Raw genomic sequence first — 26,962 nt, 5'->3', positions numbered from 1 at the left:
AGGACAAGCTCTTAGGCGTCACAGTCCCCGGCAGGACTCCTCACTGCATCACTCAGGACCCCGTTTCGCCCTCTGCCCAGTACAGCTCTGAGCTCCACGACGCAGCTCTGAATTAGGCACACCATTTGCAACCCAGGCCGCGCTTTGTAACTCCCGCAGAGCACGCGCTCCCTGCTCCTCTCTCTTCCTGCGTTCTAGCACCTTTGGAGAGGCTCAGCCAAAAAGCCAAGGCCGGCTGTAACCCAGCACTTCCGCTCCTAGGTACACACACAACAAACCAAAGGGGGACGGTCCCTACAGAATACATTCTAGAAGGATCACAGAACACTATTCGCAGGAGCCCCAACCCGGAAGCCACCCGAGTGAACGCTAACGGAGACCGGCTGGCCGTGGCTCCACACGTGCTGTGGAATACCCCTCGGCGACACAGGGAGCACCACACAGATGATGCTCACAAACTCAGGCTTGTGAGTGAAGATGCGCATGTTATATGATTCTATTCATAGTCACTTCTAGAATAGGAAAAACCAATGTATGCTATTAGAGGCCAGGGTGGTGGTCACCCTTGGTGGGGGTGGTGACTGGGAGGGGGCACAGGGGGTCTCTGGGGTGCTGACAGTGTTCTGTTTCTTGATCTGAGAATTGGTCACAGGAGGTGGATTCAGTCTGGAGAAACTTACTGAGCTGTCCACTTAAACGATGTGTGCTCTTTTCTGTTTGAGTGGTATAGTTTAATGAAAGTTTGAAAAAGGAAAAAAAAAAGCTGGAGCTAGTTACCATGGTCGAGCAGCCTGGAGCTTGGTGTGCTCAATTACTGCGACCCACTCTGTGCCAGGCACTTACGCTGGGTGGTAGTATATGTTACCTTATTGAATCAGCCAAATAGCAAGGTTGGTATTAATTGCTGTTGTGTAATGACAAGTAGGGGCTCTGGGAGGAAGATTAAATGACTCATCCAGTCACCCAACAGTGAGGAAGCTGGCATTCAGAGGCCAGGGGACATGCCCGCAGTCACAGAGCTGGAAGCTAGTGGCTGTGCTGGGGTTCGAACCAGGGTATGTGGGTCCCCAGAGTGTGTGCAGTGCCCTGCTGAGGCAGGACTGCTGAGTCGGACCATGTGGTGTCATACTTCACTGACCTGCAGCACAGAAAGACAAAGCCCCAGAGCAAGTCTGGGCCCTCAGAGGTCTCCCTCAGGCTGAGCACTGGCAAGGGGCTGGGGCTGCTCCCCCCCCGCCCCCGGTGGGACCCCAAGGCTTCTCCATGCAACCCCTGAGGGAAGCTGGGCCTGGGGCCTTTCCTTAGCTCTTCAGCAGGTGATGGGAGGAGAGGCCAGGGCCCCTCTGCCAGATGCTGCAGCTACCGGATGCTGCTCCAAGGAAGACAGGCTCGGCTGTGGGGACAGGTTGCCAAGAGAAAGGGGCGGGTGGCACTTCCCCTTTTCGGCCTGCACCCTCCGTGACAGAGCCCGAGGCTGGGAGGTGTGTGGGTCATGGCCAAGGGTTCTGGGGGCAGAGCTACAGCACGGAGAACTTTCTGACGGCTGGAGTCCTGTGCCTGGTGGGCAGCGCCGGGGTGGGGGTACAGCCGGGGAGCAGGTGACTGGGGTGTGTTCTGTTTACATTCAGGCCCTTCCTCAACGTGACCTCAGGCAGGCAACCTAACCTCTTTAACTTTGTTTTTTCATCTCTAAGATGGGGGGACAACATGGACTCGCTCTGAAGGCTGCTGTGAGGTTTAAATGCAGTGCTGCATTTAAATAAGTAGTTTGTAATAAAGGCATCAGCCAAGATACTTTCACCGAGTCCCTGCTGTGTGCCGGGTCCGGCCCCACGTGCCAGGACTGCGGTGCTGGGATAAGGGGACCCAGACCCATCCCTCTGAAGCTGTTAGTGCTGGTGCCACTGGGGGCCTTGGCCTGTCTCTATATTTGCTCACTCTCACCTTCCTTTTCCTTTCTCTCCTCCTTCCTCTTCCCTTGGGAAGTAATAGCATAATGTTAGAGGGAACAGGGCTCTCTCGCACTAGCTCTATGACCTTGGATAAGTTACCTGAGCTCTCTGAGACTGAGCCTAGTTTCCCCAGCCACGTGGGGGACCTGGCACACAGAAGGCCTCCAACAACCATTCCTTCTCTCTTCCTTCCTCTCCTTCTTCTCTTCTTCTCCCTCCCTGCTTCTCCTCTGTTTCCCTCCCTTCTTATTATTTTCTCCCACCCGATCCTTTGGCATTATCAAGCTCAATTGATCGCGCCCAGGCCATGGAAGATACTGTGGACTAACTTATCTGATACCCAAACTCGACATTTCTCCTTTCGTTTTCTCAACTAGAGAGGGTAGAAAAACAAAATTCTTTCTTTCAAAGCCTCCCTTGCAGCTGGAGGTAGCCACGTGACACTGGCCGATGTGATGTCAACAAAAGTCTATTGGCGATTTTCTGGGAAAGCTTTTGCTTTGCTGGACCAAGCTTACACCACCCCTTCCCATCTTCCTCGCACCTTGAATGTGGACAAGATGGTTGGAGCAACAGCAGCCAACTTGCAAGCATGAGGAAAAGGTCAGCAACATCAGAGGCATCAACAACATTGTAGACATTAACCCCAACAATGGCTCCTCCGCTCGTCTTGTTTCAGTAGTAAAAAAAAAAGCTTCAAGTTTGGCTGTACAGTCAGCTGACTTTTTGCTCTTATAGTCAGGAGCATGCATCTCTGAATGATTCATGGGATTCCTGTTTGTGGTTGGACTGGACAGCAAGGACCCCACTCCTATGTGGCTTTTTCTCTAGAATGTAGACTCCTTAAAAAGACTGAGGAAGGCGGCTATGTCCAGGCACCTGCTGTGCACGCGTAGTGCCTGGGAGAAGACAAGCTCTTATTTCCCTTCCCTATGAACTCTGCAGGAGGGGACAGTGCCAAGGCTACTGCACGGCTGTGCCTGGGCACTTCCTGAGCCACAGCACTGCACCAGTTAAAACATATCTTCTGTTTCTATGCTATTTTTTTCTTGAGGCACTTAAGAGACATTCCAAAGATCCAAGCCTTAAAACACCACGGGGCTAGCATGGGCTCAGTTACTCATTTCCACCAAGGAGGAAACTACAGGAGAGAGAGGAGTCCTGGCCTGAAGCCAGGCTGCTTGTGGTTATGCTGGGCTGAGCCCTTCTGCCTGTCTTTAGCACCTCAGCCCAAAGCTTTCTAGGCCCTGTTATTGGGGTCCTATGGAAAGGTGGAGGGGGTGCCACCTGGGCATAGGAGAGGAAGGTGGGCAGAGCTATGGGCCCCTCTGCCAGCTTTGCCGGCAACATGCCCGCCTGTTGCTGCCCCTTGATATGCTGGACTTCCTCCCCAAAAGAACTTCCTTGAAGGAAGGGGTTCCTCTGTCAAAAGGCAAACTTTGGAAACCACTAAAGCCTGGCCTAAATCTGCTGTTTCAGTAACAGGGAAACTGCAGCACAGAGAAGTGAAAGTCAGATAGCTGGTCAGGGGCAGGGCCACACCTATAACCCGAGTCCCTGGACACCCTCTTGGGTGCTCGTCTCTGCTCGTCACCACCCCCAGTAAAGCCACCAGTCTCCTCTGGTGGCGGAAAATGCAGCCTAAGGTTTCACACTGAACACGACAAACTTCATATCCAGCTGGCGGGCCCAGAGGGGGCTGTCCTCTGCAGACCGATCAAGCTTGTTCAGGCGTGTCTCCACCTCACTCCCTCTGTCCTAGCCCCCTTGCTGTTCCACCCCAGGGCCTTTGCAATTGTGTCTGCTCCACCTGGCAAGCCTTTTCTCCTTCACTGCCCCACGTCTGGCTACTTCTTACCATTCAGGTCTGACTACTTCATATCCATCTGGGCTTGGATTGCCACCTGTTCAGAGAGGGCTTCTCACCCAGAGGTGCAGTCTATCAACTCTCCCTATTTTAATTCTCTGCCCCAAACTTCTCACTTTTGTGTATTTTTTCTTATTGATTTGTTTATCATCCCTACAGCCTGGGAGTTCCCCGAGAACAGGATCCTTATCTGTCTCTTTCGCAGCTGTATCTTCTTTGCTCAGAACATAGTAGGACATAGTGTCCAGAACATAGTAGGAACTTCAGTGACTTTTGAATGAAGGAAGGAAGAAAAAATGTTAAAGCTGTACAAACACAGGGTCACTGGGAGGGCACGGGTCTGGTGGGCTGTGAGCAGAAGCCGCGGGCCTGTGTCTCTTCCGTCTGAGTGGAGGTGGGGGGATGACCGGCTGCCAGGGGTCCATGCCTGGTCACCCTGAGTGACACAAAGCAGCCGGCACAAATTCACAGTGCAGCACTGTGCCATCCCACCCTCAAAAAAGAAAAAAAGAAAAGGCTGCTAATGAGGTAAACACAATCATAACCAGGAAAATCTTGGCCATGCCTCTTTGCGTTCACCCAAAGCCATTATCTCTAATTGATCTCCAGACATCAGCTGCTGAAGCGTCTGAACTCCTCCCGCATCCCCCAGGTCTGGTTACAGAGCCCTGGCTCACCCACCCACAGGCCCACCCAGTGGGGTCACATCTCCCCCAGCAGCTCTTTGCTGGGGTGCCGGGACCCATCTGCCCCCCATGTGGGAAGGAGCAATCAGGGCGGTAAGAGTCGGGGGGGGTGGTCAAGAACCTATGGAAAACCACGACCCACAGATGCTCAGCTGCCAGGGGCCCAGAGACCTATATTTCAGGGCCTTCAGTGGGAGGCTAGACAAAGCCACCAGGGGACTTGCCCCCCCACCAAATGTGACAGAAAACAGGGAGGGCTGGAGAAAGCACGCTGCCCCAAATAACCTACTTGCTCTAGATGGAAGATACCTTGAAAACTGGGGTTAGGAGTTCAGTTGTGAAAAACAGCAACGACAGTGACCCAATAGGACTTGGTCACAAGACAGGGCCCCTCTGGGCCTCAGTCAGGCTGGGCCCAGAGAAGGGGGGGGGTGTCACAAGGTCAGCTGTCGGTTCAGTGACCATCTGGATGTTTTGAGTTGCTCCTTCCTGGCCCAGCCCAGCCCAGGAGAGACACCTCCTTTCCTGCTGGATCTCTCTGGTCCTTAAAGACAGAGCAGGAGTCAGCTCCCCAGGGTGCCTCCCAGGGGCGGTTTACAGTCAGAGTCTGAGGAGACAGAGCTGCTTCCCATTCAGGAGGCCCAGGTAGCGGCTCCTGACCTTGCTCCCAGCTTTTCCCTTGACACAGATAAAGCATCCCCGGGCTAGCCTAGCATGCAGGATTCTGCTCGTGGTACCAGGCGGCTCTCCTGCCTGTACCAGTAAATTATGGGCACTGTGTACATTTTTTTTCCTGGATAATGAAGTTGAAAGGCCAGGTCGGCATCTTCACATGTCGGGGGTGGATGTCAGCAGCCTGGAAGGGGACTGAGCCTTTAAAAACTGATGGGGACGTAGGGTGCCTGGGTGGCTCAGTCAGTGGGGCATCTGACTCTTGGTTTCAGCTCAGGTCATGATTTCACAGTTTGTGGGTTCAAGCCCTGTGTGGGGTTGTCATGCTGGTATTCTTTCTCTCTCTCCCCATCTCTCTCCGCCCCTCCCCCCACTCACTGTCTTTCTTTCAAAAAAAAAATACAGTAAATTAAAAAAATAAAAACTGATGGGGACAATGAGCTGTTTAGGTTTCAGGTATCTACTGACTCCATCAGGCAACTGGCTTTTGAGACAGGATGTTGGTTGTTTTCTGCTTTTTTCCCCACCCAACTTCAGGGAAGCAGGAAGACAGAAGAGACACAGATCTCTCTGAACCCCAGGCTGTCCTAGCAAAATAGCCGTAATGCTCATTTTCTTTGAGCACCTGGAAACTGCAGCAAGTTTCTAGAAAGTACCTGAGTATCCTCAATAGTATGTATTAATCTCTAAAACAATGACCTATAACAAAAATGTTCAGGGGTACCTGGCTGGCTCAGTCAGTACAGTATGCAACTCTTGATCTGGGGGTTGTGAGTTCACATCAGGCATACAGCCTACTTAAAATAAAATAAAATAAAATAAAATAAAATAAAATAAAATAACGTTTGGAAGTGGGCTCTTCACTCCCTTATTTGTCCTCTCAAAGAGAGGTTGCCAAGAAAACCATCCCTCTCAAATTTAGAAATGCCCTTTTTTGCTTGACACCATCCTTAGGAGGATGGGAATGCTGGGCTGTCCATGTTTATAGCCCCCAGATAACGCTGGGGTCATGATGCTCCTGGCTCACAGTCCACCCCTGTTTTTTGGTGAACAGAAAGGCCTGCAGTAAAAGTGTCTTGACTTAATATTTACTTGGTTAGATCAATAGTGCCTTGGGCATCTGGGTGACTCAGTCGGTTATGTGTCCGACTTCATCTCAGGTCATGATTTCATGGCTTCTGAGTTCGAGCCCCGCATCGGGCTCTGTGCTGACAGCTCAGAGCCTGGAGCCTGCTTTGGAGTCTGTGTCTCCCTCTCTCTCTGCCCCTCCTCCGCTCATGCTCTGTCTCTCAAAAATGAATAAATGTTAAAAAAAAAAAAACACACACCAAAACCCAGTGCCTCTGTTATCTTTCCCCCACCGAGAATGGGATACAAAAATTTTCAGGCATTAAACATTTTTTTTTTCAAATAACTTTCTTTTCAAGCCAAGATAACTTGGAAAAGATGGAAAACAAGGAAGGGAACCATTCCTACCAGATATTAAACAGACAAAGAGTCCAATGGGCTGAATAGAAGTAGATTCTGTTTCAGATGGAAATTTAGTAAATTATAAAGGTGGCATCTCAAATCAATGGGGAGAAAATAGACTCTTTAATAAGTGATGCTTCCACAGAAGGGTAAAACAGGATCTGTGTCTCAGAATATACCCGGATAAGCTCCAAATGGATCAAAGATTAATTGAAAAATAAAAACGTGCTTATTTTTTTGCTCCTTCTGCTTAGATGGTCTAAAAGGAAGGAAACTCCAGTAGCAATAAGCACACCTAGCACCCAGATCATGGTTTTTAATACAATTCTTCAGTAAAAGGAACCAGAGCTCCTTTGAGATACGGCTGATCTAGGATTGGGGCAGGAAATATACAAGATGGGCCTGGAGCATCTCATAGTGCCAGAAAGTAAATGAAACCCTACGAAGAACAAACCCCAAGACCCCTCCATCAGGGTTTGTCAGAAGAGCACAGGAGCCAACTGAAGGAGCTCCCAGTGACTAAAATTGGAACAGTTTCAGCATCAAGATAAATAAAGTAGTATTGGATTATAACCCAAAGTATAAAATAAATAGCCATATAAATTACTGAACGATTAAATAAATTTATAAATGAGGTAGAAGGGACAAATGTCCCATGTCAAAGAATTCCAAATGATATATGTAGATACCTCGCCCTCAAGTAAGGAAATTATAACCCCCACTCCTTAGGTATGGGCTGTACATAGTGACTTCCTTCCTGGAGAGGGGGGAAAAGTGCAGCTTTACAGTTTTGAAACCTGACAAACATTATCTCAGCCAGGTGTGACCAAGGCCAACAGCAATGGTCATGAATCATGTTGACAGTATGTACCCCTGCTATAATGTGGTAAAAATCACACTCTATGTCTGTGGTCTTCCTCTTAATAGCCCATAACCTCAGCTTTATATTGAGAAAAATATCAGACAAACTCCAGAATTCTACACAATACCTGACCAGTAGGTCAAAACTGTCAAGGTCATCAAAAACAAGTAAAAGCTGAGGAACTGTCATAGCCAAGAAGAGCTTCAGGAGACACGACAACTAAATGTAAAGTGGTATCCCCAATAGGATTATGGAACTGAAAAAAGGAAATTAGGTAAAAACTAAGGAAATCTAAATAAACTATGGACTTTAGTTAACAATAATGTGTCAGTATTGGTTCATTAGTTGTAACAAATGTATTGTAACCACGTAAGATGTTAATAGTATGGGAAACTGGGTGTGGGTGTGTGTGTGTGTGGGGGGGTGTAATGTGGGAATTCTATACCATCTTCTCAATTTTTCTGTAAACCTAAAACTTTTCTAAAAAGCAGTCTATTAAAAAAATGAAAACATGAAAGTACTGAAGGAGAACATGGAAATGGAGTTACTTAGCTTTTTAAAGAGTCAAATGCAGAAGCCATTAAAGAAAAAAAGATAAATTTGAGCACATAAAGACAAAAATAAAAATGACAAAACACACACATCGTAAGCAAGATCAGAAGATAGAAGGTGAAGGTTGGAAAAAAGAGGCAATGGCTAACTCTGGGGAATCAAAAGAAAGAAAATGTAATCACAGTATGCTCATAGGCTTAGCTATGAATAATCTATGCACAGTCATAATAATATAGATAATGAAGTGATTTATCCAAATAGAGAGATATGGAGAATATTGAGGGATGCAGGAAGGGGAAATAATATATGTATTTATGAAAGGGTATAATAGTATAAATATCTATCTTATACAGCAAGAAATTGAACAACATCAATCCAAACAGCCCAAATTAAAAAACCAAGAACTAGCAGCACGGGCATATGTTATTTAGAAATAAAAGGTAAAACCAGAAGAGAGAGCTAAAAGATAACTAAGAAAAGAGGCTGTCTCTGAAAAGAAGAAATTAAAGTGGGAAGGCCAGGGCAGGGTCTGCTGTTTTTCTATCTGATTTTTAAAATATATATTCTTTTGATAAAAATAAAAATGAATACAAATAAACAAAAACAAAAAAAGATAAAGGGCCACCTGAGATGCTGTTTCTGAAACTGAACCACCCTGGAATTATGGGGGAGGGTCTGAGGGGCACAGGGCAGAATCTGAGGGCAACTACCCCACCTGCACATCATCTCACAGCAGAAATGCTCTAAGGATCATTCTTTGCCTGGAAAAATCCAAACAGCAGCCTTGGTCAAGGTCAATATTTCAGTTGCTTTTTGTTTTTCTTGCCGCAGCACAAACCTTCCACAGTGCCAGGGATTTACTGAGACAGGAAAAAGTTTGGGCTATAGCTTCTCAGATCTTGAAAATGGAGCCAGGGCCATTTCAGGTCCTTTTTGGACTCTCATGGAGTCAAGCTGCACCCCTTCAGTTCAACCACATAACAAGTCATAGGTGGGCTGATCCCAGAGGCTTGTTAAGGGTGTCTGAGAGGCGGGAAGCAAGAGATGAAGCAAGAGAAGGAAGCCAGGAAGGCCAGGACTTGGGAGGAAAGGAGGAGGCTGGGAACTGAGAAAGCAGTCCAGTATGCCTTGGTGGATGAGCCCAGTCGGGAGAGGAGGAGAAGGACTAAAATCCAGGTAGCCAAGGAGCAGATCCACATTCTTACAAGTTCTTCAGGGTCCACGCCACATTCTGTTACATGCACATTTCCAGAGAGCAAACAGAGATGCTCAAAGTTTGAAGATACTGGTCTAGAGAAGTGGCTACAGCAAGACAGTAACACAAATGACAAAAGGTGAAGAGAATGATGATGGGGACACAGAAGAAGGATGCTGCCTTTCATGGTGAAGCCTAAAGGCGCTACTTATGTTCCACAGGACCAACCACCTCCTCAACCTCCCCCAAGGGCAGACTTCCAAGGTCAAGAGGCTCTAAAATCTTACTGGAAACTGCCTTTGATCAACATGAAATATCTCACTTTGCCCTATTTAATGCTTTCTTTTGCCTTAAACATTTGCTTGTTTGACAGGAGCAACACTGCCTTCTGTTTCTCTTGATTTCATCTTAGTTTTTGTGTCATTAAAAAAATGTCTTTTGTTTGCCATTAAAAAAAAAACAAACTGGGGCGCCTGGGTGGCGCAGTCGGTTAAGCGTCCGACTTCAGCCAGGTCACGATCTCGCGGTCCGTGAGTTCGAGCCCCGCGTCGGGCTCTGGGCTGATGGCTCAGAGCCTGGAGCCTGTTTCCGATTCTGTGTCTCCCTCTCTCTCTGCCCCTCCCCCGTTCATGCTCTGTCTCTCTCTGTCCCAAAAATAAATAAACATTGAAAAAAAAAATTAAAAAAAAAAACAAACAAACCTTATCTGAGCCTCTTTTTTTTTTTTTTTTTTAATTCTCTGCAGTGGAATTTAACCCGTTTACATTTACTGTGATTTACTGGCATTTGGTCTTGTTCCTACTAGCTTATTTATGTTTTCTACTTATTATATCTCTTTTTAGTTGTTTCTTCTTTTATTCCCTCATTTAATTACTCTTGCTGCATTGGTCAAGTTTTCTTTATTTCTTTTATTTTCTCTAGGGATTGAAAAGTTCTAAATTCTAGTTCTGTTCCATGGAAATTACTGTTTAATTTTAAAGAAATACTTCAGAACCTCTGCTTTCTTAAGAGACCACCAAAGGTTACATACACTGAGCCACAGCAGGGGACATGGAAATGATTTTTTTCTGTTATTTTCCCCCTGAGTTCACATCTTGCCTGGGCTGCAAGACAGCCTGAGGAGGGGGAAGGAAGAGATTATTTGATCATTATTGTTATTTTTTTAAAGTAATCTCTACACCCAATGTGGGGCTTGAACTCATGACTGCAAGATCGAGAGTTGCATGCTTTTTGGACTGAGCCAGCCAGGTGCCCCAGAGATCATTATTGTTACCAAGCTCTTAAATCTGGATCAGAGTCAGTGCTCATGGGTTCTCCACAGGTAAGAGCCCTATGAGTCAGGCACTGTTTAAGTTAAGCAACAGGCTCTCACTTCTTCTTTGGGTCCCCCCATTTCTTGGGGTCCTTCTGAGGTTGAGAGTGTTCATGAGAAAAGAAAGCCACAAAGAGGGTTAAGGACTCAGGGAGAGAAGGAACAGAGCCCTGATTTAATTCTTCCTTGTCCTGCAACCTGGTCCAATAGATTAAAAAGTGAATGTGGTTAGCCAAAAAGTGGACACAGCCCAAACATTCATCAGTGGGTGAAGGGATACATAAAATATGGTTTGGTAAGTAATGGAATATTAGTCAGCCATAAAAAGGAATGAAGTTCTGACACATGTAACAACATGAGTGGACCTTGGACACACATTACACTAAGTGAAGTCAGCCAGACACAGAAGGACAAATATTAATTATGTGATTCCACTTATATGAGGTCCCTAGGTGGTCATATTTATAGAGACAAAAAGTAAAACTTAGGTGGTTACCAGGGGCTGGAGGAAGGGAGAATGGGAGTTATTGCTTAATGGTTATAGACCTTCTGTTCAGGGTGATGAAAAACTTTTGGAGATAGTGGTGCTGTTCACATAACACTGTGAATGTACTTAATGCCACTGAACTGTGCATTTAAAAATGGTTAAAGTGGGGGTACCTGGGTGACTTAGTTGGTTAAGCGTCTGACTCTTGATTTCGGCTCAGGTAATGATCTCGTGGTTCTTGAATTCAGGCCTCTCATTGGGCCCTGTGCTGGCAGTGAGGAGCCTGCTTGGGATTCTCTCTCTCCTCTCTCACTGCCCCTCCCCCCACTCTCTCTCTTTCTCTCTCTCTCTCAAAATAAATAAATAAGCTTAAAAAAATGGTTAGGGCTGCCTGGGTGGGTCAGTCGGTTGAACATCTGACCCTTGATTTCAGCCCAGGTCATGATCTTATGGTTTGTGAGTTCAAACCTAGCATCGGGCTCTGTGCTGACAGTGCAGAGCCTCCTTGGGATTCTCTCTCTTCCCTCTCTCTCTGTCCCTGCCCCAGTCCCACACACACATACTCTCTCTCTCTCTCTCTCTCTCTCTCTCTCTCTTAAAATAAATACATTTTTAAAAATTTAAAAACAATGGTTAAAATGGCAGAGCGCCTGCCTGGCTCAGTCCAAAGAGCATGCAACTCTTGATATTGGCCAAGGTAGTGAGTTAGAGCCCCACACTGGGTGCAGGGATTAATAAAAAAATAAATAAATAAACTTTAAAAAATGGTCAAAATGGCAGACTTTAAATTACAAATATTTTATCACAATTAAAAAACAAAGTGAATGTGGAGAATTTTTTGGAGTGGGCTTGTTTTCTCCTGCACTTAGGGAGGTTGGGACCTGAGAACGTTCCACACTTGGATTGTGCTCACTTCCTGCCCCCATCCGTGCCTCGCTCCCCAGTGCTGGCTGAGGAAAGGGCTCTCCTGTGACCTTACTGCCAAGAAAGACCCATGCTCTGAGCCTCCTCCTCCTCATCTGTCTCCTTTCTCCTACTTTCCCCAAACTGGCTGTGGCCTTCACCAGCTCAGCGTCTCCCAGAGCTGTCGACTCTCAGCTTCCCTCACCCGGGCCCTCTTTGCCAGGTGGGCTACGATGAGAGGCCCGAATCTCATTTTAAAATAAGCGAATGTCCCCTGAACCACCTGGCAGATTCCTGGCCCCTTCTGGCCTCTGTTTTCTGTCTGGGTCACAGTTCCATGGCTGTTGTCCCGTTTGTTAAGAAGAGTTCCTTGAGAACAACTATACTTCTTATTCAACTTTACGGCCCTGGTCTCTTGCACAAGGTCATCCACTGTGTCTATTAAACACAAGGTGCATTAACAGCAGGAGAGGTCACTCCATAGTTCTAACGTGCCAGGCGCTGTGCTAAGCACTGATCTTGCCTCGCATCATTTACCTCTTGGAATAACTCTATGAGCTAGGTGTATTATTACTACTCTCGAGTAATAAAGCACAGAGAGTGAAGCCATTTTCCCAAAGTCACATAGCTGGTAGGTGGTGGAAGTGGTGCCGTCAACCTGCCTCTAGGGTGTTTGCATAGGTGGGGGGCTGGCGTCCTGGCTAAGAAGAGTGCTGTTCCAACAGGCCGGCTGCAAGGAGCATGAGGGCCCAAGCTCTGGAGACTCAGGGGGCTGTGGACCTTCCAGGCCCCACAAGTTTGCTGGGGCCTTCACGGTCCTCCCACACCCTCTGGGACCCAAGGAAAACTGTGGGCCGGGAGAAAGGCAGTAGAAAGGGAGGCAGAGGTTAACGGAGACAAGTAAGAGCTTCCATCACTGGGGCTTAAACAATGGAGCAGCACCACTACACAGGCTGCTGGGAGAATGATTAAAACCATTAGTAGGACATTAGAACAGCTCCAGGAACTGGAGAAAGTCTGACAGCCTTCCCACTCCGGACAGAGCAAGAACAGAAACCACCACCACCACCACCACCAACAAATAGTCCAGGGGTCTCAGCCTCCACATCTATAAAATGGAAGTATGTGTCAGAAGAAAGAATACAATCTGTCTCCCTCCTTCCAGATTGGGACATGATTTCTACAATAGGGTCTTGGGTCAAACACTGGGATCTAAGAAAAGATCAGGATAACATCACCCGTAATGTGCATATCAAATTATACACGTACCCCCGCAGATAACTGAGCATACACGAGGTAGGGGTAACCTTCCTCCCAAACCCAGCCCCCTGCCAAATTCCTCTTGTGATAGTTCCTTAAGCATCATGTATTTTTTTTTCAAAAAAAATTTTTTTAACGTTTATTTATTTTTGAGACAGAGAGAGACAGAGCATGAATGGGAGAGGGTCAGAGAGAGGGAGACACAGAATCTGAAACAGGCTCCAGGATCTGAGCTGTCAGCACAGAGCCCGATGCGGGGCTCGAACTCACGGACCGCGAGATCATGACCTGAGCCGAAGTCGGCCGCCCAACCGACTGAGCCACCCAGGCGCCCCAAGCATCATGTATTTAAAGCAGATCCCAGTTCCCAGGCCAAACAAAAGACCCTTGACGTGCTCTGCCAGAATCTCTGCCGAGGACATTTTCCCCCCTCCAACCCCATGGGCGACACACCTGCTTCAGATTCTAATGAGCACATCCTCATCCAGTAAGTGTGGAGAGAAGCAGGGCTTGGGGCTCTGGCAGGTGCACAGGTTCAGGGATGGAAGAGATCTGAGTTTCATTCATGTCAGTGGTTGTGTGACCTCGAGCAAGTGCAGAACCTTTCTGAGCCTGAGCTATGGAATCTGCAAAATGAGAATAATGGGACCCTGCAGGGCTGTGAGGGCAAAGGGTAAAGTGTGAAGGGTAAAGAACAAGTGCCTAAATTAATAACCCAGTGCCTACAATGGCATCCACCTGGCTCACTTCCTTGTCCCTCCTCTAAAACCCCAGGGTGTTGATTTGGGTTTTCCTTATCTCTATCACTGAACTCTGAGAGCCAGCAGGGCATAGACTCGCCTCTGTTCACCACTGTTCCCTTAGCGCCTACAACCATGTCTGGTTACAGTGTGCAATGGATAGAAGGATGGATGGATGGGTGGGTGGGCGGGTGGATGAGTGGATGGATGGGTGAAGGAGCGAGGGAATGGCAGGAAAATTATATAACCGGCTTATTTGGTAGGTGGGAAATATCTTGGCCAAGAGGGTAAAGAGACTCTGATAACATGGAAAATCAGCATCAGAAAAGTAAAGCACCCACCCACCCTGCTCCTGGGTGGCTCAGTTGGTCGAGTGTCTGACTTCAGCTCAGGTCATGATCTTGCGATTTGTGGGTTCAAGCCCCCACCATCACCTCTGTGCTGACAACTCAGAGCCTGGAGCCTGCTTCAGATTCTGTGTCTCCTTCTCTCTCTGCCCCTCCTCCACTTGCACTCTGTTTCTCTCTCTCTCTCAAAAATAGAGAAACATTAAAAAAATTTTTTTTTGAAAGAAGAAAAGCAAAGCACAGTGTTTGTGCGGGATAATCCCCTTTCTGTTCAACAGTCTGGAAGGTTGGACCCCAAAATACTCAGTGACTTGAGTGGTGGGATGGTGGCGATTTTTATCACCATGCTTTTGCTTTTGACTACTGAGGTCAGGTGCTACCTGTGTAATTAAAAGAAGTACGGGGACACCTGGGTGGCTTAGTCGGTTAAGCGTCTGACTTCTGCTTAGGGCATGATCTAACGGTTCGTGAGTTCAAGCCCCACGTCAGACTCTCTGCTGTCAGCACAGAGCCCACTTTGGATCCTCTGCCCTCTGCCCTTTGTCCCTCCCCTCTTTGTGCTCTCTCTCTCAAAAATAAATAAACATTAAAAAACATTTCTTAAAAAAAAAAGAGGGGGGTGCCTGGGTGGCTCAGTCGGTTAAGCGTCCGACTTCAACTCAGGTCACGGTCTCGCGGTGTGTGAGTTCGAGCCCCACGTCGGGCTCTGGGCTGATGGCTCGGAGCCTGGAGCCTGCTTCCGATTCTGTGTCTCCCTCTCTCTCTGCCCCTCCCCCGTTCATTCTCTGTCTCTCTCCGTCTCAAAAATAGATAAACGTTAAAAATAAATTAAAAAAAAAAAAAGAGGTATGAAACCAGTGGCCACATAAAGAGGAGACCCTAGCACTCCTCTTCGGTGCATCTTGCACACAGCCCTAAAGGGGGATGTGCCAGGCCAGCCGTTGTGGATGGCACTTGTCCTGTGAGTGTGGCACGTCTCCCTGAGACCTCATCTTATGACAGAATGCTACAGAGCATTCTCCGAGAGACAGTCCGCAACTTATGAAATCCTCCTACCCCGCCCCCTATAAGAAAATGTTTTCCTCATCAGTACAACAAAATGTGATTTCAGTTTTATGTCTTTATTAGAGTTTTCCCAAGCAAGGGGGAAAAAAGATTTTTATCAGACTACAGTCCCCTATTTTCAGCTCAATGTGGCCCCTGCGATGATAGCTCCCAGGCCCTGTGTCTTAGGATGGAGGTCCTGGAAGGCTGGTGTCTGATCCCCAAATGTCTTGCATGTTGAGGACACCATTAATATTTGGTGCATTGAATCAGACCTCAAGAAGAATCTTTTTCCTTTGTGTGAATATTGTTATTAGATTTTCATATTACCTAATATCCTCTGTGGAGAAGGGCCCATTTCCCGGCATATTAATTTGACACAATTGGACAAGTAACATGATTCTGTCCAGTTCGCAAGTAAATCCCACCACCTGTTCATTGTCTGCTAGAAGCAAAGCGAGGGCAACATGTTCTACCTGCCTTACTGTTTGTCTCCTGGATATCGAATGCTGGAAAAATGAATTATTGGGATTTTTCTTACCCGGAGTTTTTAGATGGAGGGTTTTGTTTGGCATTAATAAATTATCACTTATCCAGCTCCTGTTACATTAGAATTAGGTTTATTTTCTGTAGGGCCTGCAGGAGTGACCTGCAAACACTTAGGCCCTCTGTCAGCATTTCGGGGCCAGAGGGGGCTTCAGGGAATGAAGCCGCTTTCAGAGCCTCGGCGGTGGCACATGAGACATGACAGCGGCAGAGGCAGGCCCCTGGCTGCGTGTTCGCACGGCATGCCATTCACTGGCCCCGAGGGGAGCCCGACTCCCACTCCCCCCACCCCCCCGGGAACAAGCTACCAATTCCAATAAATGTATTTTTAGTTCCAACTCAAACCAAAGAATCAAAGACTTCTGGGTCCTTGGCCCTTCCTTGCTCCTACAGATAAATAATCTGATGAGCAATGTGATTTCTGGTTTCACCATGTGCCCAGCCATTGAACAGGGATGGCCTGAGAGAGTGAGGCCTTGCGAGCTCACCGCTATGCAGTGAGTGCTGGAGCCCAGCAGATGCCAGACCCTAGGCTCGAGGAGGGACGCTGCTTCTCCTGCCCAGTGTATGCAAGGAAGGTCGACACCTTTGATCTCCTGCAGCACAGGGGACAGGAGAAGAGCGGATACTGTCCCAGGGCCCCCACCTGGGAAACTAGGAATGGAGGCGAGGAAGACAGAGTCGACTCTGAGACACTTGCCGTCAATTTCTGTCCCAGCTGGACTCTCAGAGCACCCTGGAGAGAAACACCTTCCCACAACCCGCCTTTCCTTTGTGAGTGGCCCAAACCTCACCAGGGTATTTTATCCATCTTGTTTCATGAACTTTGGTTCATTCACAGATACCCAAGTGCTTCTTTGCCCAACACTTGTGTCTTCCGCCTCTTTCTTCAGGAACAGAATACCTCACACTCCCTGCAGCAGCCACATCAGCCTCTCAGGTTCTCAGAGGCACTGTCCTCCCTCAAGCCACAGGGCCTCGGCACAAGCGGTTTCCTTAGCCTGGAGCTCTTCCCTTCGGACCTCCACCTCAGCTCAAGCACCCCTTCCTGAAGCAAAGCCCTGCCTCGGTCCACCCCTCATGCCCATCTAAGAGTACTCATGGACTATGTGTCCTCCCGTGTGGCATTTGTCGTAGCTGCCCTGTGATAACCGATTCATCTTTCCCTCCAATTATTTATTGTTACCTCCTCTGAGCTGGGCCCTTGTGTGTGATTCTTTTTCATTAGTGTCTGTTTCCCCCAAATCATAAGAAGGGCTAGTAATGGTAGCTCCGAAGACTTGCGCATCCCTAGATGAGCTCACAGGGCAGGGCTCCATAAGTATTTGCTGAAGGATTAAATCCTTGCAAATGCACCTGGCCGATAGTTGTAATTCCCCACAGATACCAATAATTCGTATCACGAAGCAAAATAGCACAGCATCCAGTAATGGGGCTACCCTGACCACTACTGGTCCTGGTAGCGATCTGAATCTAGCATCGTTCTGTGGGAAAGAAAGAGGCATGAGGCTGTACTGCCAGCTGTCTGAGTGGCTCTGCACTTCATGGTGACGGATGGGAATGGTGAAAAGAAGGTGAGAGAAGCCAGGTGCTTATGACTGTGTGGATGGTTACGGGAAAGGAAATTACTCTTCAACGTAGTCAGAGGTCTCGCACTGAACCTGCATGGTGGTGTTTGGATTCTGTAACTATTAACAAAAACACTGCCATATTATTGGCATTCCTGCACAGAAACAATTTTACCGTTGTGAGTTAGAAACCCCCACATCCTTTCCCCCACTGACATTATTTTTGAGTACGTGAAGCTTCTTAGGGATGTAACCATCATAGAGGAGACTATGTCAGGCGAGAAGATGCGGGAGGCACAGAGACACAAACAGCCCTAGCATCCAGAACAAGGCTTATTTTGTTCAACCTTTATGGGCTGGGCACGGTACGGGGCTGGGAGGACATCCCTCCTCCTTGGGGGAGGGCAGAATGGGTCATGCTCAAGCAGGCCAGCTCAAATCCTCCAGCGGGTGCCACAACCCCAGATGCAACCTAAACATCCTGCTACATCACCTTGGAGCTGGCTGTGGAGCCATCACCCACTCTGCGTACACACACTCAGGTTGTCAAGGAGACCAGCAGTACGCGGGACAGCATGCACCCAGGGCCGGAAGTCAGACTCTCGGTGGGGGTGGGGAGGAAGAACCCATTCCCCTAGGGAGGCCTCAAAGATCTAGTAGGTTCATACGTCACAACAGATGAGAAGATGTGAAGCTGTGTGAGAAATTATTACTCTGATTTTAGGCAGTGGTGGAGGCAGGGGGTGGCATTCACCTAGTCCTTCCTTGAAGGACAGTCATGCTACTTGCTTTGCAAAGGGCTAGAAGGTAGACTGTGTGGGGAAGCTGGCAAGAGTGGTTTTCTTTCAGAGCCAGTTTCCATGGTGCCTGACAACACTTGGCAATCCACAGCTGGGGAGTCTTGGACAGCCAGGGGGGCCCAGGGCCTTATCTCACCCGGGCCACCCTCCAAGGCCTCTGGCCTCTCTGGGACCCCAGAGTGAGAGACCACAGGTGAGCAGCCAGGGCACCTCTCTCTCTCTCTCTTTCTCTCTCATGCCTCCCTGGGGAAAGGAGGTGAGTGACACAGCAGACAAAGGGCAAAAAGCAGAGAGAGAACAACCTAAGAGCCAAGGTCTACAGCTCATGCACACCCCCTCCTTCACCCCTGCCCTTGGGGAAAGTTCTGTGAAGCATGAGCTTCCTGAGTTTCACTGAAGACCTGGCAGGGCTGTCTGCCCAGCAGATCCCTAACTAATAACACATTCTTTCCACCCCCACACCCCTCAGCCTGGACTGCAAGGACCAGATAACCACGTACGGTCCCCTTCGATTCCCGGTGTGTTTACACCTGCTGTGGTCCCCACATCCTGGAAAGGACCAACCGCACCCAGACAGGTTGGGACGCTTCCAGGCGGGACGAGGAGAGGAGAGACATGCGCCTTACCTGTTCCTGGGAGTTCATCACTCGCAACTTCATCTGCTTCAGGTACGTGGAGGTAAGGGGCATGTTGTAATCGATAATCCCGGAGACCAGAGGAGAGGGAGGTTCGTTTTCTGGCAGGAAGAACAAAAGGAAGCCACTTTCAGTCTGGGCCAGGGGCCCCCTGGCAGGCACCACACCCTGTCACCCACACAGAGCCTAAGGAGGAGGAAGGAACACGCCAGAGCTCACAAGCTGGCAGCTCACCTACCACATCTGGCCTGTGGATACGGACTGCGAGGTCCTGAAAATATTGTTCAGTTAGGTGCCATTGTTTAGCAAGCGTTCACATGCTAAAAATCGGGACTATCTGGCTTCCTTGGAAGCTGGAAGGTCTGGTCACACAGGGCCCACGCTCCCACCTGGCCACCTACCAGGGCAGCCTTGCAGCAGCCACTTTAGCCAGCGTGTGAACTCTCCATTTTGCCACAGTCCCTACCGGTTCCTATGCGCATTTTCACTTGATTATGACACTTGCCGGGCCCTCAAAGGCATTTTCATTTCCAGCTCTGGTCTAAGCCAGCTTCCTGGTGCACACCTGCCACCACCACCTGACCCCATCTCCCACCCCGACAGCGTCCCCCAAAAGCACTGTCAGGTACCATATGGCTCACAGGTCTGGGCCAGGCCTCCACTACCCCCTCCCAAATTCTGGTTCTTCCTTAATCACACGGAGAGGAGCTCTGTTCCCCCCATTTATTGCTTTCTTGTCCTGAAGATCAAAGTCACGCATGTTCTTTTTGTAAAGCATTTGCAAAATGTGGAAAAATGTAAAGGCCAAAAAAAAAAAAAAACCCAAAAACCAAAAAAACCACCCAAAACCAATAATTGCACTGAGCAGCTTGACATATGCTTCTGTTTATTTTTTCTCTGTGACTTCTCTTCTTTACGCACTTGATATTAAAATGCATACAGAAAATTATAGTTTGCTTAAAAACATTTTTTCCCACTTAACATTGTCACGGTCATTTCCCCCACCATCAAAAATCTTGTTTTGCTTTGCAAACAGTGTTTTTATGGCTGTGTACTATTTTATCATAACTTGCTCAAGTCATTTGCTTATGATTGGCCATTCAGGTTGTTTCCTATTGGAGGCTATTATAAACAGTACTACAGGGAACATCTTTATTCATGAATATTGGTCTGTATTTCTAATTGTTTTCCAAAAAATGGAATTTGGGGGCCGAAGGGTAGGACTGTTCCAGAACTCTTAAAATCTCCAGCTAAGCTGCCTTCTGCAGAGGCTGCTGCGGTGGACGGTGCCCAGCCACTGTGTTCTGCGTCTGAGGCCCCACCGTAGGCGTCATAAGGGACAGACTAAAATGGCACAGTAATAAGTCAAGGAAGACGGGGAGCAGGACTGAAAGGGAGCCCCTTTTCCCATTCCAGCTTTCTCTGCAGATGCCCCCTGCTATGACCAGTCTCAAAACCGTGGAGTCACCTGCTGGGACCTTTCACACAAAGCGGGGCCTCCTTTGGTCATTTAGTCACTTGACCCAGCTTCACCCTCCGCCTGGGGCATAGTCTTGGTTGCCTGTTCTCCGGCCTCCTCTTCCTGCCTCCAAGACTCCAGGCCTTTGGCCCAAAGTCCCCCCCTGGTGCTCAGTTCTGTTCATGGGCTGGGATTTGAGCAGTGTGAGGAGAAGGAGGAGAAGCAGGAGCAACTTGTGGACTTGCCAAAGCTTGCCCTCCACCACTGCCACCACCACCATCGTGCCGGAGAGACGGGCTCAGGGGCAAGCGGGTGCTGGGGCCTCGGTGGAGGAATGCGGGAGCCAGGGCCCAGGCCAGGAAGGTCCCTTCGACCTTGGAGACGCTATGCTGAGTAAAAGAAGCCAGCCACACAAGGACAAATACGCTAGGATTCCACTTAGCTGGACTATCGAGAGCAGGCCTGGTCACTGGGACAGAGAGTTGAACACAGGTTATTGGAGACTGGGGGTTGAGAATGGGAGTTATTGCTTCATGGGCACGTGGTTTCTGTTTGGGGTGGTGAAAACGTTTTGGAAACACAGTGGTGAGGGTGGCTGAGTGGTGTGAATATCATTAATGCTGCTGAATGTACACTTAAAAATTATTAAAATGACAAGTTTTATGTTATATTTTACAATAAAGAAAAAAGCCCCTGCAAACAAGGGGGTGAAGCTACCCAAAGGGGACAAGGGAGTCCCTGCCTTGACAAGGACAGAAACAGAGAACGGGGTCCACAGAGACTGGGTCTGGGGCCGACGGGTGTCATTTTGAGGTGGTATACTTATGGTGATGGCACAGCTTGAATATCATCAAGGTTTATAAAAATGCACAACTATGGTTTGCTTTTTAAAGCTATGTTGTCGCACTCAGGGTTTTTGTGCTCCTTGAGGAAGGTCTTTGCTCTCTGAGGAAGAAGTGAATGTCATTAATAGAATATCTCAGAAAACTGGCTTAAAATGAGCTGCACTTTCTTTCCGTAGACACTTCCTCTTGGTTCCGTGGCAGAGGGTTCTGACACCGCTGCACGTTGGCGCTTTCGCACAGACGACTGGCACGGCGAGGGGACTGAAGTCGGTTTCAGCGTCCGTTAGTCCTCTTCTTGCTGCCCCACCCTCAACCCAGACTTGACCTCTTTAAGCCCAGGAGCACATTGGGAACTCCCTCCCCCACAAAGCGACGGGGTTGGAGGCCGTATGTGAGGCAGACATTTGAGCAACCACATTGAGAGGGCGTCACTCAAAAGATCCATGGTTCCTGTTTTCTGATCCTGGGTCTCCAGACAGAGAACTCTGCCATTTCCGTTTCATTTCCTCAGAGACATGGTTGTCTGGTGAGAAGCTGTCAGACAACATGGTGCATGAGCAGGGCCACCCTCGTCCTGGAGATCACTGGTCAAGGCCGCAAATGAAGAATTCATGGAGTGTCATGGCAGCTCTCCGTGTTTGGCCATCCGGGGAGGCCAGACACTGTTTTTTTTCCTGATGGTCACTCATGTCCTGCCTAAAATACCACGACTGCTTATGAGAAGGCACCTCTAATAAAGCCGGGTACAGCTTGGCTTAAGAAAGAAAACAGAAAACCAATGGCTAGGATGGTACTCTTGGGAGGAGGGGAAAGGGGTTTTCCTTGGCCTGTTCCGTCCCTGGCAGGTCCACAGATCAGAAACCACTTCCAGTGCCCAGAGGTGAGCCAGGAGGGCTCAAGAAGAGGAGGTAGGATGCCCCGTCTGGGGGGAACCCGGATGCCTTGAGCATGCACGCACAAATCCATCAGAGATCCAAGTGCAGTGGAATGCTCGTGCCTGCAGCTCCAGAAGCGAGAGTGCTGGTGGGGAGGCGGGACCTTGGTGGGCAGTGGGGAGGCATTCCAGGTGAGAAAACATGCCAGGGAGCTGGCTGTGGGACCGCAGTGAGGAGAAAGGCAGGCAGGGTTTCTGCCAGCCAGGAAGTTCCAGAGGTGGTAAGTGGCTCACATCAAGAGGATCAACTTGGTAGGAAAGAGGGGAGGTGCAGAAGCCAGTGGTAGCTCCGGGAACTCTGTGGAGTCACGTGCTCACTAGGCCAGACGAATGCCAGGATGGGCATAAGCTAAGGTGGACGCATGAATGGGTTACAAGTGGCTTCCCTGGGCTCTGCTGAGGCAGGTCAGCCCCCGCTGGGGTCAACACATACAGTGGCCGCGCTCAAGCCACTAAGCGATACCGCTGGTGAGTTAGGAGATCGCCACGGTTGCAGAGCCACCATAATCCAGCAGGCTGCTGGTGAGAGAAGCAGAGGAATCACTCAAAGAAATGTCTCAACATGCTTTGCCAAGGAAAACTGACACCCGCCCAGGAGCTAGCCCTGGCTTTATGGGCCTCGAGAATAACCCGTGATGCAGAGGCTTGACCCAGGCCAAGCCAAGTGCTGGCCTCCACAGCTAGGCTCCAATGGCATGCATCAATCAATGCAAGCTTCAGTGGAGGCAGTGGCCCTCGCTCCTCCACGTAGAGCAAACGCGGGCAATTCTCCTGAGCTTTCACCTACAGAACAGAACTCAGTCCAGAGAGGCCTGTGGCTTCAGCTGCCAGTGGCAAGAGCTCTCCCAGGCAGGGCTGCATGTTGAAGGATACGTGCGTGATGAGGGCCCAGAGGAGCCACGAGACCAGCCAGCCTGAGTGGGTGTTCAGATCTGGAAACAGAGACCCAAAACCTGGGGCTGGCTCAAAAGGTGATGGAAAGCCTCTTTCCCAGGGGAGTGAATCAGTAGGCCAACAGGTATTCGAGGAGCACTGATGTGTGTACCTTCGGCGGGAAAGGTAGGGGGGACTCTGTAGGTACAATCCCTGCACTCGGCGGGGTGGGACTGATGTGGAGTCCATTAGAGGTCAGAGGAGGAAGAGTTCAGAGGCTCTGGAGTAGTTCAAGACAGCTTTGTGGAGGGAGGATCTGAACAATGTTCAATCACTTAGCTGACGGCTACTCAGCACCCGTTAGGAGCTCCACAAAGACCCTCCTGCTCCAGGAGGTGGGTACTAGTATTAACAGCCCATTTTACAGATGAGGCACCCTCCCCATGTCACACAGCAAATGAGTATGAGAACTGGGCCAAGCCAAGCCAGCAACCAGGCCAGCATTGGAAAGACTCTGCAGGGGCCTAGGAACCAGCTGCAATGGGGTCACGTGAAGGGAGGAGAGGAAGGAGGGATGCGGGGGGTGGGGGGGCACAGAGGGGGTTGGACTGAGACAGAGGAGTCTGGGCCTGGCTGTGAATGAATCACCACCTGAGTGGACAACTCTGTCTCCAAGGCAGGGACCCTTCAATAGGTAACTGGGTTGCCCACTGCTACCTCCTAGTTTGCTGCCTTGCAAATAATATTTTGCCACATCGGATCGGAGAAAACCAGAGCATGCCCCCAGAGGCCCTTTCCCTAGGAGCTAGGGCTGGTCTGAGGGCACACCCGGTTCTCACTCTGTCCCATCTCCGCCTGGACTTGCTGTGGGGTGGTGGAAAAGGAGTGTGGAGCCGGGAGGCCCTGGAATTTCCCATCCCTGGACTTCCTGATCCTCGGCTGCCTCCTTTGTTTGTGCTCCTGGCGTTGGGGGGAGGGCACGGGACTGTCCAGGCCCCCAGGCTCTGCCGGGGACAAACTGCTGAGCAGGGGAGGCTGCTTTGCTTCCTTTCTTTCTTTTTAACACGAGGCCAGGAAGCCAGGAGTTTTCCCAACAGCCCCTTGAGAAGTCTCCATCCTGTTCCCTGTCCCCCTCCTGCCCCACCTTCCTGGGACAGGAACCCAGGCCTGCCTCTGGGGCCTGAGGCAGGAGAAGGAGGGGGGAGGGCTGGCATGGCAGGGGCGCCTACGAAAGAGCGAGCAGTATGGCTTCATCCAGGGAGGCCAGCACTGCGGGAGACCAGCTCTGTGGGCTCTTAGCTGGGGTAGGAGAAGGGACGCCCTGCCAGCTGGCAAGGGTGGCCCAGGCAGCTAATGCCTCTGGCCATTAAGCAGACAGGGGAGCCTTTCCCACTCCAGAGCTCTTCACTGGCAGCTTCCAGAACCAAGCCCTTCCCTTTTGCTTAGAGACCAGGTTGTGGACCCAGGGTGCTCACCTAGGTAGGCTGACTGACCAGAGGTCTCCCTGCAGGGCCACCTGAACATTGGCATTCTTGTGTCTCAACACCATGGTGCACACACCTAATAGGGTGGGAGAAATGGGCTGATGTTCCCCAGGTACCTGCCATACCAGATGCCCTACAGAATAGGCTCCTTTAATTCAGCTCCAAGAGGGAGGCATTGCTCCCATCTTGCTGATGATAAAATAAGTTCTCCTGCCTTCTGGTAGGGCTTGGACAACTAATTTCACCATGACACTTGTCTGTGCCTCATTTTCTTAGCGGCAAGGTGGGATGGATACCTCATAGGATCATACAAGCTGTTAGGAGCAGGGAGGTCCCCAGCCTGCCACAGGACATACAACAGGGACCAGGCACCACACCCAGGTCTGCTGGGCCCCCAGCCCAGGCTTTTCCGTGGGTCGCACCGTCTCCTGCTCCCTCAGTGTCTCCTCTTCTCCCTGCATGGGAAGCTCCTCTCCCGGGGGCAGAGAAGTGGCATTCTGCCTGAGGACCGGCAAGGATGGGTACCACGCAGCTTTATGCCTCCTGTGCTCCGTCCTGCCTGGAGCACACCCCTGGGAAGGGAGGCTCCAGCACAGAGCACACGGAGCTGGTTTATATCCTAGGCGGTTCCCTCCTGGAGTGAGTACGCGCGCGCGTTCTTTCTCTCTCTCTCTCTCTCTCTCTTTCTCCCCCTCTCCCTCTCCTTCTCCACCTCCCTCCCATCACTCTCCTCCCTCCTCCTCCCTGGGGGTGGGGGCCTGATGGTGGCAGCCTGGAGAAGAAACTGGCTGCCGCTGTGCTCAGCATCGCCCTCTTGGCCGCGCTGGCCATGCCGAAGCCCACAGATGAGGAGAAGCGGAGCTGCAGCCTGGAGACGAGACCTTGCAGCCTTCACTGAGGAGTTGGGGGGCGGGGGGTGAGGGACGTCCTCCACACCGGCAGAGAGCAAGGGACCAGAACAGAGGGAGGCTGCAGACACCCCAGAGCGGCCCACAAATGCAGTCCCTCTTGGCCTGGCCTCTGTTCCCCTAGGCTAGTGCTTCAGTGTGACTCCGCCAGTTGCTATGGAAACAATTAGGCCAGAACAGGAGGGGACAGGCAGCCACCACCAGGGCACGTGCCCCTGGGACTCAGACCCTGACAGGGTGGGGGTGCAGCAGGGAAAGCCCTCCTGGCCTATTTGCAGGGACCAGACACTGCCTTGGCCCAAGGCTGCGGCCACTCAGCCAGGGCCAGGCCCAGTGGGGCGGGGGCCTCTGAGGCATGCGCGTTACCATAATAACTACAACCGCCACGGTTCCCTCCTCTTGTGCAGCAGCCGTGTGCCGGGGTACAGGGATTAACTCTCCAACCTTAGCCCCTTGACGTAGGTCCCATGATTCACTCCACTTAACAGATGAGGAAACTGAGGCTCAGAGAGACGAAGTCACTTGTTTAGGATGCACAGCTGCTGACTGGCAGAGATTCAGACCCACCCAGTGTGGCCTTGGGGGCTCTGCTCTTAAACCAGGAACCCAGCGTTTGAGGCATTAACCACGCTTGTTCCTGTCCCCCATACTTTAGAAGCTACCCAATGTGCCTGGTGAAGCAGCCATGGCCTAGTGACCCCATGGACAGGAAGGCTTCTGGATTTGGTGAGTCAGCAGAGATCACCAAAGTGAGAAAATCCCAAAACACTTGATACCTAGGCTCCAATTTCTTTGTTGTCATCTACTTTGCTTGAGCTTTGTTGTTGATTTTTCCTTCCCCAGAAATGGGGGGTGCCACTTGAGTATCACCCAAAGTGAACAGCCTGCCCTTCAGCCTGAGTCTGTTCCCATCCTCAGGCAAAACGCCCACTGACTTCAGCAACCTTTACAGACCTGATGCCCAGGAGCAGCCTAGAAGCCCTGATAAATCGCCCACCTGAGCACCATTTCTCAGGGCAGAGTTACAGTCACACCGGCCACATGTATCGGCCCACCTTGCTGTGCCAAAGCCACCTGCGAACAAATGGGCCCCAGACTTGCTGGAGGCCTCTGGGCGTGCTCAGGGTGAGGGGCTGGGGAGGACTGAAACGGGGGTCCTTGCTGCATCTCAGGGGGCAGGGCAGAGCTGGAGAGCATGGACACTGGCCCAAGGAACCAACTTTGCCTGGTCACAAGTGCTCTGGGCATTTACATTCGAGGTAATTCCCACAGATTTCCTGGACGTTCGCAGCGAGGGAATAAACACTGAGGGAGGACCGACTACTGGTAGGTGTGGGGCTACAGGGTACAGAGGTACCCGTGGCGAGGGGGGTGCTCCTGTCTTCAGAGAGCTCACAGTCAGGGCGGTGAGACCAGACCCATGAGGACACTGCCCCGAGTGAGGCTTGGGTGGCAAGTATTCAGGTGCTCAGGGACTAGGGCGAGGTGATCATTGCCACCAGGAACCTCAGTGGGAGAAGAGGGTCTTAAAAGGAGGTAGGAATATACCATTGGTTTTTTA

The 26,962-nt window shown here is 50.1% G+C and overlaps 1 protein-coding gene across 1 annotated transcript in view; it reads right to left on the bottom strand.

Annotated features, from left to right (window-relative positions):
- Positions 1–26,962, bottom strand: part of NOL4L (nucleolar protein 4 like) — a 127,512-nt gene that overhangs the window by 44,403 nt on the left and 56,147 nt on the right. The window contains exon 4 of the mRNA XM_043602605.1: positions 18,890–18,999. Within this exon, the coding sequence (XP_043458540.1) occupies positions 18,890–18,999 (110 nt within the window). The remainder of the gene's footprint in view (positions 1–18,889; positions 19,000–26,962) is intronic.

This window comes from Prionailurus bengalensis, chromosome A3, assembly GCF_016509475.1.
Source record: "Prionailurus bengalensis isolate Pbe53 chromosome A3, Fcat_Pben_1.1_paternal_pri, whole genome shotgun sequence".
NCBI classification, from domain to species: Eukaryota; Metazoa; Chordata; class Mammalia; order Carnivora; family Felidae; genus Prionailurus; species Prionailurus bengalensis.
Note: the sequence above shows the minus strand (reverse complement) of the source record. Positions and strands in the feature narration are given on the sequence as shown.